Raw genomic sequence first — 12,006 nt, forward strand, 5'->3', positions numbered from 1 at the left:
GGACCTTGTGAAGACAGAACCGATATATATCAGTACCAAATAAATGAATAATTCCGATTAAATACTTCTTTGATAGTTTAAAGGAATGTTTATTTTCGCTCAGCAAAATAATTGAGCCAAAAAGAGATCACAAAAAAATAAGACTAACCTGTTAAAATACAAAAAGCATGATAAATGTTTAAATTCTTTTATGCAAAACAAATATTATCAAAAATTTACACGTAATATTAATTTAAAATTTTTTTTAAAATATTTTTCAGTACAAATTAATATTTATTTTCGAATTTATTGTTAAAATAAATTTTAATTTTGCTCTCTATTCTTAAATATATTTTTCTAAGCTTCTATTAATAAGTCACGCTTTTAAAAAAAAAATAACTCAATTGAAAATGAAACTAAAAAAGCTCCTATAGAGAAAGGCAATAATAATATAGCAATACCGAACGGCCACTTGAAGGCAATAAATGCAAATTCAGTTATAATCTCCCAACCGGTTCCCACATTTAGTACCGGTTGCCGCCAAGCACCAAAAGCAATAGCGTTTTTGTGCCAAACAACCAAACAACTCCAGTGCGGCGGCAGCGAGATGGCCGAGGCGGCCGTGTCCGAGCCCCCGGACACCGACGGCCTCCCGAGGGCCAAGTCGTGTTCGGACATGTCCGTGCAGGACTTCCTCGACTTCCTGCACTCGTCCTACCAGCTCCACCAGGCAGTGGAGACGCCGCCGGACGGCGCCGCAGCGGGCAAGTCGGTCCAACAGATCAACTGGAGACAGCTCCTGGACACTCCCAGCGCACTTGTTCAAAACGGACACAACTTGGAAAACGGAGCCGTTCCTCCAAGGTAAATAAACTATCACTTGGTCTCCAAGATTAAAACCATGAAATTAGTCTGTGGTGTTTTAAATTGTCGGCAAAAAAATTAATTTTGATGAAAATCTATATTTTTTACTTCTCTATATAATGAAATGACTAAACTGTCTTATTTATTTGGCAATTAGCTTTTTCAGGATATTTTTTTAATTTTTAACTGAAAAATCCTTCAAATGGCAGGCGATTGTCCGTAACTTTTCTTTCAACGAAACGCAAATTAAAGTGTTGCAAAAATCGCCGCTGCTACAGCAATTTATTTATTCATTGGAAAAGAAGTTTCTCGCGTAAAAATGATGAAATGACAGCAGAGTCTATTATCTTTTCGGGGCAGTGAGCACACGATGGCGAAGAGAAAGCTGCACCAGGTGCTCCAAGAGGGTCTGCTCGACTCAGTGCTGCCCTATTTGGTGCCGAAAACAACCCCTCCGGCCGCAGCCCCAAGTGCCAAAAAGAGCGAGGACGGTGGAAAGAAGTCCACGAGCCCGAATCCTGAGAGGCCGAGCCGGCGTGGCAGGCACCAAGACAAATTGGCAAAGGCCAAGAATAGAAACAGGTTCCTGAACGCATTTTTACGAAATGGGGTAAACTTAAATTTAAAAAAAAATAGCAATGTTGAGGTTGAAATCCACGTCTGCGACGAGGTCAAAGGGCTGAAGAAAACGTTCAAATGCCCGCAAGCACTCTTGGTCACCGAAATGGGATACTTTGCTGAAGTCACGGCAGGTTTGCAACAAATTCTAATTTTATATTTCATTGATTATGAGTTTTTGTGTGGTGAAGGTCAGCGGCTGGAAGAAATGGACATATCTGTCCACTGTGACGTGTCGAATTTTGAGTGGCTCATGAACTGGGTGCAAAGACAGCCCGATGACAAAGAATCTTGGCCCAAGCTTGGTATGATTTTAATATATTCATTTTTTTCAATTGAAAATTTATTGATTCCGCAGACTGCTCGAATGTGGTGGCGGTGCTCACGTCTGCCGCGTTTCTCCAGATGGAAGAGCTGTTTGAGGCGTGCATGAAATTCTGCCATTCAAAGGCGAATGAATTGCTAGCCGGACCGGCAAACTTGGCTTGTATCAATGACTCCATTCTCTCCAGGTTAGTTTTTCTTGGGTTTTCACTATCGTAAATTTTATTTCACGGTGAGAAAATAGTTGGAATATAAATTAAACAAGCTAAAATAGCAATTCTAATATAAATTATGAAAATACAATTTTAAAAAAGAATTAAAATCAATTACAATCAGCTATTTTTCAACCCAAATATCCGTTTGATTTTTTTTAAATTTCCAATTGACCAGTTGCATAAGCCCTTAGTTATTGAAGCCGCCAACAGATGGCGCAACCACAGACTTTCTTAAAAAAATTTGTTTTAAGCGGTTTTAAGGCATTTTCGCTGCGATTTCAAACTCAATCTAGCTATTTTGCTTTTTTTAATTAATTTGCGTTTTTGACGTGCTGAAAACCAAAATCGGTTCAGCCATTCACCGTAGAAACGTTGGAAAAGATTTTTATATTTCAAAAAATAGTTTTTCACGATTCTACGGCGATTTGCTGAACCGATTTTGGTTTTCAACACGTCAAAAAATAGCAAATTTATTGAAGAATGCACAGTAGCTAGATTGAGTCTGAAATCGCAGCGGAAGTGCCTTAAAATCGAAAGTCTACGGTGGCGCCATCTGTTGGCGGCTTCGAACACTTAGGGTTTATGCAACTGGTGAATTAGATTATTTTCTATTAAGGATAATTTTAAGACCAGAAATAAAATGAGCAATTTTTTTCTTTTCCTATAATGCTAAGGTTTGAAAGTTTGAAACCTTTTTCCCAGTTAAATAATAATCGTGCAAATTTTAAAATTTTATTAAAAAACATTTCGATCGTAATTTTAGTTTGGATCGTCTATGCAAAAGTGTCCAAGTCAAATGTGAAATTAATTAGAGGAACACGCTGTGCGATCTGCTGAGTGACGGAACCGCAATGCCCTGCTCAAATCAAATAGGATTTAAGGTTAAACTCTCGGATACAAATATATGGAATGAAGGTCAAAAGGCTGCAGAATGAAGCAGCTTTCAGGTTTATTTTAACGAGCAAACAATTTCGTTTCTCCGCGCCAATCAATGCCAAAAAGTTTTAAAGCAATCGTAAACTTGGAAAAGTCACGTCGACAGCAAAGTTTTTTTGTGTGAGTAGAATATTAAATTGAACATCAAAAATTACCAGCAGAAGAAATCCATATTTTATGTAGAACCGCCGTTAGATTTAATTTAAAATTGCTTCTCTCTGTAACAATTACAGGAAACATCTATAGTTAATTAAATAAATTGCAAAATGGCGTGGCTTATTTTCAACCCGAATAAATATATTTTTCAGGTTGGCCGGTCTTTTCAGTAATCGGGAGGTGGAGCAGCTGCGAGATCGGAAGGACCGCATCCAGGGGCGGCTGTTTTGCAAGCTGATCAGCTCGTTGTGCGAGCCGGAGGCGGACAACCAACGCGGCCACTTCGGCTCGCTGGCGTTCATGTTCCAGTGCGGCGAGTGCCGCAGATTGATCCCCTCACTCGGCCTCGCGCACCGCATCCCCTGCGCACCCTCCGCCACACAGATCGGCAATTTTGGAGAGCTCAGACACTCGCATACAAGGTATTGTTCGTGTTTTTTTTTTTATCGGAGATTTTATCTTGAAATAAAGATTTTAGTTTGGAGGCCAGTAAAATGAAATCAAATATTGTTTTTTAACAAATTTTTTAAAGAATATTATCAGCAATCAAATGTCAATTAACTTGATACATAATAAAAATGAATAAAGTTAGGAATCTTTATATTTTTTTATTAAGAAATAAAAGTTATACTTGTAAAAACACAAATTAATATATTTAAATGAAAATTTTCTGTTCGATAAAAATATTTTTGGCCGGATAAAGGTTCAAAAAATTTGCCCTTTAAGTGTTTGTATGAATAAACCTCATGATTTTTAGTTTTAAGGTTAAAAACAAATTAATCTGAATGTTTGAATCCGCGTGCATTGTTATTTTTTGTAAATTTTGAACAAAATGTAGTGCTTATAAAAATACAACATTTTCCCCCAATTACCTGTTTAAATTAAAACAAAAATTCGTAGAGAAAATTAGAAATCCAGGATGTAACTCTAGAAATTTCCATTTTCCAGGCTGGTGAACTGGAGTCTTTCGGACCACGTGGCTGAGTTGAAGGTCGAGCTGCGAACCTGGCGGAAGGTGTACTGGCGGCTGTGGGGAGAGGCGCACTGGCTCAACTGCTCCCGGTGCCAGGGTCTGTTCTGCCTGAGCCAGGTCGGCTGGTGCCGCCTCCACCCCGATGCTCCTCAATTCGTCGGAGGTCAGCGGGCATTCGGCAAACACCCTTGCTGCGGACTCAGGGTCCTCAGGTTTGCCCCCGTTGAAACGCAAACGGTATGGACAAATCTCAAAATAACTTGATTTTTTCCTAATAATAAAAATCGACCTTCTCTTCAGGGTTGCCAGTACGAGGAGCACGTGCCTGAGCTGGAGAACGAGCAGGACAAAGCAGCGTGGGCCATCTTCCAGGAGTTCCGGACGTTCATCGCCGTCGCTCCTGCGCCGTTGGGACAGTCGTGCGTCGCGAGTGCCAAAACACAAGGTTTGTCTGTCCTCTTCTTTAATCCAAATTTATAATTTTTATGTGGTTTGGATAGACTGCTCAAAAGGGTTGGAAGCAACGGCGGAGGCTGAGGAACAAAAACCGACCATGGCGTGTCTACGGCTGGACGCTTCGAAGCCAGGACACACGTTTTTGCCTCCTTTCGTGTGGGAATCGAGTCGAGGCCGAGAGCAGCGTAAGTTTCTGATATGATTATTAAAGTGGAATGATACAGGGCAACAATTAAAAATTATTTGAATTGTTGGATGCCATAAACAATTGATCGATAAATAATTAGCAATAATAAAAAGGACCTTCCTACAGTAAAAATTCAAATTTTGCCAATTTTCTCCAAAAATTACATGCTTGAACATATTTTCTTGGCATATTCCGATTCCTCTCGTCGAGATCTGTCCAATTGTGTATGCCACTTATTGGCGAAACTCTTGATTTTGAAATTAAATCGGATTTCAAGTAAGGAGACAGCCATTACCATTTGAAAAGCACGCTAACTTTCCAGCCAATTTTCTCGCTTTTCAGCGCTTCTTAGGTCAATTTAGGCTTTAACTGAATCCTAAGGGACGAGTTTATGCATTGGCAACGGCAACAAGCATTTTCCAGGCTTTTCCAGAATCATTCCTCTTTAAAATATAAACATTTTGTCATATAAAATTCAAAGGAAGATCTCGGTCTTAGCAAAAACAAATCTTCTAAGGAGAAAAATGTTCAGTTTGTTGGAGGACGCACGATTTTTGGAATGTTTTCCAACCTGAATCAACAAAAATCTAAATCAGTTGTGTGTTTCAACAGCCTAAGTTTCAATTTGCAGAACACACACAAGTATAAGTGCTATATATGCAGGAACATACGGGCCGAGGAAAAGAAAAAGGAAAGACAAATAAAGGAATAAATAAATATTCTTCCCTACTGTCCCCTCCCTAGTCCCCTGCTCTCTTCTGATCTGATTGTGAACTGCACAAGAGGGTTATTTTTATTGCTATATATCTTCTGGCAGGCAATAAAGCCTTTTTAATGCCTTAATTTGCTATAAAGTATTAAATAGACATTTTTTTAAAACTCTTTTCCGGTCATGCAAAAATTAAATTTGCCACTATGTTTCACGAATTATTTATTATCCACCTTTATACGCGTGGCGCAAGGAAAATAAAAATATGTATTTCATGTGGATTTAAATCTGGCCATTTAAATCATTTTTTTCCATAGAGAGAAGCCAAAATCAAGAAAACTTTACCATGCCTCGATCTTGGATATTTTTTTTTTTTTATTTTGAACTGTTTATGAAAATAATTAATTTTGTTACAAAATATATTGAATAGGAAGAGTTTAAAGATAATATTATCAACAAGATGGTATTTCTAAATTTTTTAAAATTTTCAAAATAGGACATTTCTGCCAGTTTTGATTATTGTTCTATGCCCTCCGTTATTTCATCATCTTTCTGGCCAATGTTGGTGCATCTCTTCCTTCTTAACCCTCTTTCCCCTTCACTCTCTAAAATTTCGTATTTAAATTTTAAAGAAATTTGACAAAGACTCTTTTGATATAATTTATTGAAAAACTTTTATATTAAACAGAACAGCGTTCACGACCATCAGGCAACTTTTCCACCTATAATTTATTTGAAGGAAAATACATATAAATATTCGTTATTGACAGAAAATTATGCCCCGATACGTATTTGCAAGCTGAATTTATAATAGCAACGTTGACTCTGTACCGACGGCAAATATGCAAATTAAATTATTAAAGTTAAAAAGTCTCCGGGATAATTAATTTATTATATAAATCATTAAAAAGATGATAATCGAGACGAGGAATAAATTGCGACGCAGAGTTCCTAATGAGTAAGAGTAAAATTTAAAAATCGCAGGAAATGAAGAGGCATCATCATCATCCCGCCATATGCGCAGCTGTGTTCAAGAGATGGCAGATTCAAGCGAGAGCAGTTCCAGCGAGAGCAGCGAGGACAGCGGCGAAGACGGAGAGGAGGAGCGCAGCATCAAAAGCATGCCGGCGAAGAGCCGGAGTAGAATTCTGAACGCGATAGGCCAAAACCCAGTGCTGCCCGTTTCCAGGTATAACATTCTACGAAATTTCCAGTCCTGTCTGTAAATTAACGTTCGCAGGGGACCCTTTGGACGGCACTGGGACCCAAATCTATCCACCCGGAGCAATCAGGATGACCAGAGGGAATACGAGGAAAGAGCCGTGCGCCGACTAACGACCTGGTTAGCGAGGAAAACTTCCAATACATCCGGCTCGAGATTCCCGCACGCGCAGGGACCAATTGGAGGCACGTTTGTCGGTCTGGAGAGAGAGTGGCGTGACCAGCACTTCAGAGGAGCATCCAACCAAAGCAAAAACCGTCTCAGGGTCAAGCATAACTAATAATAAAAAATTTCTTCGGATCGTTTGTACCACTTTGCACTTCAAAATAACTGGTTTCAATTAATTCGAGAATTCACGGATCCCACACACAAAAAAAAACAGAAAAATATCTAAAGCGGTTTATATCCTATTTTTATGAACATCAATTTAATCTTTTTCGTCTTCAAACGGATTTGAAAAGCTTGGAACACTCATTATTATGGTTAAGTCTGGAAAAGTATAGAAAATAGTGAAAAATTATTTGATTATTAATGAAAGAAGTTTTGATATTATTCGTATCTTTTATATTTATACCTTGTGAACATGCATCCGACAGTAATACATTTATGAGAACATTTTTTTTACATATTTTCATAAAAAAGTCCATTTTGCAAGAAGTAGTCAGATAATGCCGCGACATCACACAACAATAGTCACCAACTCTTATTCTTCAAAATTACCTCACTATATAGAAACGAAGAGAAAAAGCTGATGACTGAAATGCCACTGACAGATAATCATCACGACTCCATTCACTCGCACTTAACAAAATAAATAAAACTCTGATAATATACACAAATAATGTTCAATTTGAATGAGTCTTCGTGCAGCAAAACACATCCTGATCACTGGTGACTACGCTGGAATGCTTCAAGCCAATGCCGCCAGTCTTGGAAAACAGGGCTGGCGAACGGCACCACTCAAACAAGACCTGGCTCTTAATTTTCCTAGTACGTTACAACTCGCACAAATTTATGTATTGTGCGCTTCCGGGTCAGATTTGAGACGGCAAAATAAAATAAATCGTTTTCTACTCGTGCATCAGTTGGTTCGTGGTCACAGAAAAACGAGGACTTTTGAGGAAAATACTCACAAAACTCGCGTGAAAACAGAGTAAGACATTTATAGTGTTTAACAGCTGAAATAAAGTAGCGGCTCAGTCGATCTTCACGGTGGAGTAGATCTTGCGGACAAAGAAGCTGGTGCCGATGTAGCCGACGGTGCCGCACAACAAGCCCAGCGTCAGACTGAACAGTGCCATGTACCCAAAGTAAAACATTGTCTGAAACAATCCATACATCCTGCAACAAACAAAAATCCGTATTTAGTCTCGTCCTGCATTTTTAAAGGTAGAGTTCGTTCTTACTTTGTCTTAAAGAAGAAGTAGTAGAAGGAGTAGAGATAAACGTATCCCGACGTGGAAGCAGCCGACAGGAAGCTGGTCCACTGCCACCGGTAGTCTTCGGCGTTGAGCAGGAAGTAGGTGCACACGATGGTGACGCACACGGTGACAATCATCAGGATCACAAACACCAGCAGCATGAAACCATAGACGTAGTAAATCTTGTAAGCCCAGAACGATGTGAAGATGAAGTACCTGAATAAAAATCACAAATTTTATTAATAATCATTCTGATTGAAGTCCTTTGAATTAATTTTGAAGAGAGCAGAAAGAAATCACACTTAAAATCATTTGGTTTACTTACATTTCGATGAAAATAGAACCAAAGGGCAAGATTCCTCCGAGTCCGACGATGACCGCGGGCTCCATGAACCACTTCTTCTCCGGAATGGGCCTGGGCACGGCGTTGATGCGGCAAGGGTAGTCCGGTTGGCCGGCAAGGTTGCGTCCGAGCACGGTGCCCACCAGGGTCAGCGGCAGGATGACGAACAGGCAGATGCAGGTCACAGCCACCATGGTGCCGAACGGAATGGCGCGCGACGCGTGGTAGTAGATGGCGATGAAGTTGATGAGGAAGGCGGTTCCGCACACCATCGCCGGCAGCAGGAAGGCCGACAGCAGCATCTGCCGAATCCACACCTTGCCGCCCATCCTGGCGTACAGGCTGCCGCCGCAGTAGCCGTTGATTGGCGAGGTCGCAGCGTAAACAAAGATGGCCGTGCTCAGCAGAGAGCCTCGCCTGCGGGGGGAGAAAAGGCGGCGTTTTTTTAATATTATCTCATTATTGATTGCTTCGTCTAATTACTCGGTGTAGAGCTCTCCCAGAATGGCGAAGATTATGACGCAGAGAGAAACCGTGACGACCTGATAACCCGTTCCTATCAGGGCTGAAAAGATCATGGGCTGCGAGGCGGGCCTGAACACATCACCGTGAACCTGCTTCCAACCGTACTCGTCGCCCAAATCGCGCTCCTGTCGTAAAAAAGCTGATAAGTTTGATTGAGTGCGTGTCATTCAACGCTCACCATGTCGTCCATTTCTTCGTCTTTGCTGTATCTTGCGTAGTCTTTCCTCAGCGTTCTCATCAAAATCATGGACACCAGGCCAACAAGGAATATGACCATCATGAAACTGTTGAAAATGCTGAACCAGTGGATCTGAAATTTTATAGGACAAATAAATTAAAATATGGATCATACTTGTCAGTTGTCTTTTTATCTAGAGATAATTTTCCGCTGCTAAATTAAACCATATATTCTCTGCTAATGTTTACAGAGTGAGCAAGAGTTACAAAAATTTCTGGGTTGCAAAATACACATCTAAAAAAAATTGTTTGCAATGACCTTGACTTGAAAAATTGACAGAGAAATTCTTGGGGAAATTGAAGCAGCAAAAAAATGAAATTTAAAAGAAAAAATCTGCACAGTAGGGGAAATTTCGACCACTCCGACAGCATATTTTAGATTTTTACAGAGGAATAATGGAAAAATTCATTTCTTGGGCAAGAAATTGGTAAAAATTGAGTGGTGAAAACCATTGGTGAAAAAAACGGGTGGTAAGCAAAAAATGCAACCCTGACAAATTTTAAAACTGATATCTAAAATGTTGCTCTGAAATTCTTGAAAACATTTCCTCAATTTTGATTAAATGTTAAATTTAAACTATGCACTTCTCCAAGCTCAGTAAAGTCTTAAAACCAATTTGGAGCTCACAAAATTGTGTCTGATGCATGAGTGCCTTTGTTTTCTAACCATAATCCATAATTAGATCAGTTAATCAATGAAATATAAAATTTATTTTTGGCAGATTTTTGGTTTCAAGCTTTTTTAGCACTTTAATGTCAACGGAAATTATTAAACTTACTCTGTGCTGGAAGAAGTTAGGGTCCAAGTACTTGTCGAATCGGTCCTCGTACTTAATCGGCGACTTCCGCCAATTGACTTCGTAAGTGAACGGAATTTTGGCATTCAGGTCCAGCCGAACTTTGTTCTCGGAGGTCAAGTTGACGTCGACAATTTTGTTGCCATTGTATCCAATGTCAAACTTCTTGTGCGTCCAAATGAAGTGGTTCACGGTGCCTCCATTTTCCTCACTCTCCCCGACGATTCCTAAAATTCAAATCACTGCAGGCCTGAAGGATTGAAAGCTCAAGAAACGTACCCCAAATAGGAAGGTCGTCTATGTACATTTGGTACCAATAGTGGTTTTTCACAGCGTAAACAAATGCTTTCTGCTTGTCATCGGTCAGCTCGATTTCGCAGTACGGTGTAGCCGAGATGTCGGCTGCAAACCAAAATAATTAATAAATTAACACTAGTTTTTAGTTTTTTTTAAACCTTTGAACTCGATGTCGAGCCCGGAAAACTCGAGCTCAACGCCCTGAAGGGCCTCCCCGAGCGTCTCATGGTAGTGGCTGATTGCCTGCTTGGAACCCACGCAGAATGGCAAGGAAAAGTAGGCGTAAGTCTCTTGGCGGTTGTGGTACGGCCCGACAGTGTTCATCCACAGCACAACTTCCTCATTTTCATCGTACTGCAAGAAAGAACAACAATCAATGAATATTTTCCTTCTTACTTCCGCTTTTCAAAAGAAACACGACAAGAGGGGAGGAGATACGACAATCACAAGCGAGAAAATTATCAAAGGTAATCTGGGGGAAAACGTGTACGTGGGCGAATTTAAATCGGTTTTTTATTATTTAACGTGTTAATATTTGGTTAAAACCGTCTCATTAAAATTTGTAAACAGTGCATAGATGTAATTAAACATGACGAAACTTCAAAAAGCTCACGTCAGCAAGTAAAACACGGAAGATAACTCAAGACGAATGTTTTAAAGCCGGTGAAATAACAAGCGATAAGAGAATTTTATTGAATCTAACAGTGAAAATTAGGGTATGTTTGGTTTTAGAAGCTGGAAATGCCCGAAATGTCAAGGGTTATGGCTTTTGTTGACTCAAAATCACTTTGGTATGTATTTTATTATGATTTGACAAGTACAGCAACAGGCTTAATGTAAAAACAATTATGAAAACAATAAAATCGCCGTGTAAAAATAACGTAGAGTTGAATTCGATACGTATTAAATCCAGCCTGTTCAGCTGTGCAAAATTGTTTGTACATAGATACCACCGGTTCCCCTAACATTTGATGACTAGATAACATACATACGTTTAATTACACGGAATATAAGAAAATTTGCTCTATGTACACACTTCTAGCCAGGGTATGTAATTATTTTTCCTGCTGCAATCCGTCACAAAAAGGGGCGGAAAATACACCCAAAATTTGACATTTTTTTTCAGCTCCAAGCCTAAAATTTTATTGATGTTTTCGTGGCTTGCTTTTAGCAAGACATTTTCATCTTTGAACAAATTTTACGTTCCTAACCCGCACAAATTAATTCAGTTCACACAACAAATCTCCTGATTGAAGAGAAACGCGGAAAAGGAGCGAAAATGTAAACAGTCGCAGTGGAATAAATTTAGATGCGGAGGACGATTTTCTGCTTACCGTATGAGTGTGTTCGTCGCTGTTGACGAGACTGACGCAACACCAAACCAACACCAAAATAGTGCTCTTCATTTTTGCAGTAGAAAATGTCTAAAAAGCACTAATCGATCATGGATGATTCCGGAATCTCATCGGCAGTCGACCCCGGCAATTCCTTCTACGTTCGCCATTTAAACCAAAATCATCTGTTCTGCTTTGACAACACTTCATTTGGCAGCCAATCAGAGCGCGCCAACCTGGAGTATACGTCAGCATTGGTTGTTATTGTCTGGCGGCAGTGGGCGTCTGATTCAAAACTGTTCCAGCTCATTTGTTCAATAATAAAAACACGTTTCAATAATATTGAATACATAATGCTGATTCAATTTAAGTAAATACATATATGTCTCATTTGAAAACTATCATTAAACAAC

The 12,006-nt window shown here is 39.6% G+C and overlaps 2 protein-coding genes across 2 annotated transcripts; one reads left to right on the top strand and one right to left on the bottom strand.

Moving 5' to 3' along the window:
- The first annotated feature begins 566 nt into the window (after nt 1-566).
- On the top strand, nt 567-6,972 carry LOC135945805 (SANT and BTB domain regulator of class switch recombination). Its single transcript, XM_065493686.1, has 11 exons — nt 567-843; nt 1,204-1,425; nt 1,480-1,595; nt 1,653-1,766; nt 1,820-1,973; nt 3,245-3,514; nt 4,041-4,302; nt 4,366-4,510; nt 4,566-4,706; nt 6,402-6,606; nt 6,658-6,972. The coding sequence occupies exons 1-11, from the start codon at nt 587-589 to the stop codon at nt 6,917-6,919; spliced, it is 2,148 nt and encodes a 715-aa protein (XP_065349758.1). The 5' UTR covers nt 567-586; the 3' UTR covers nt 6,920-6,972.
- A 208-nt stretch (nt 6,973-7,180) lies between these two features.
- Nucleotides 7,181-11,791, bottom strand: TM9SF3 (transmembrane 9 superfamily protein member 3). Its single transcript, XM_065493837.1, has 9 exons — nt 11,594-11,791; nt 10,418-10,613; nt 10,242-10,364; nt 9,945-10,189; nt 9,107-9,238; nt 8,887-9,053; nt 8,386-8,820; nt 8,046-8,276; nt 7,181-7,980 (listed from the first exon to the last, which is right to left on the bottom strand). Exons 1-9 carry the CDS (start codon nt 11,663-11,665, stop codon nt 7,836-7,838), a joined length of 1,746 nt encoding a protein of 581 aa, XP_065349909.1. The 5' UTR covers nt 11,666-11,791; the 3' UTR covers nt 7,181-7,835.
- Nucleotides 11,792-12,006: the final 215 nt, after the last annotated feature.

This window comes from Cloeon dipterum, chromosome X (genome assembly GCF_949628265.1).
Source record: "Cloeon dipterum chromosome X, ieCloDipt1.1, whole genome shotgun sequence".
In the NCBI taxonomy this organism is placed as follows: domain Eukaryota; kingdom Metazoa; phylum Arthropoda; class Insecta; order Ephemeroptera; family Baetidae; genus Cloeon; species Cloeon dipterum.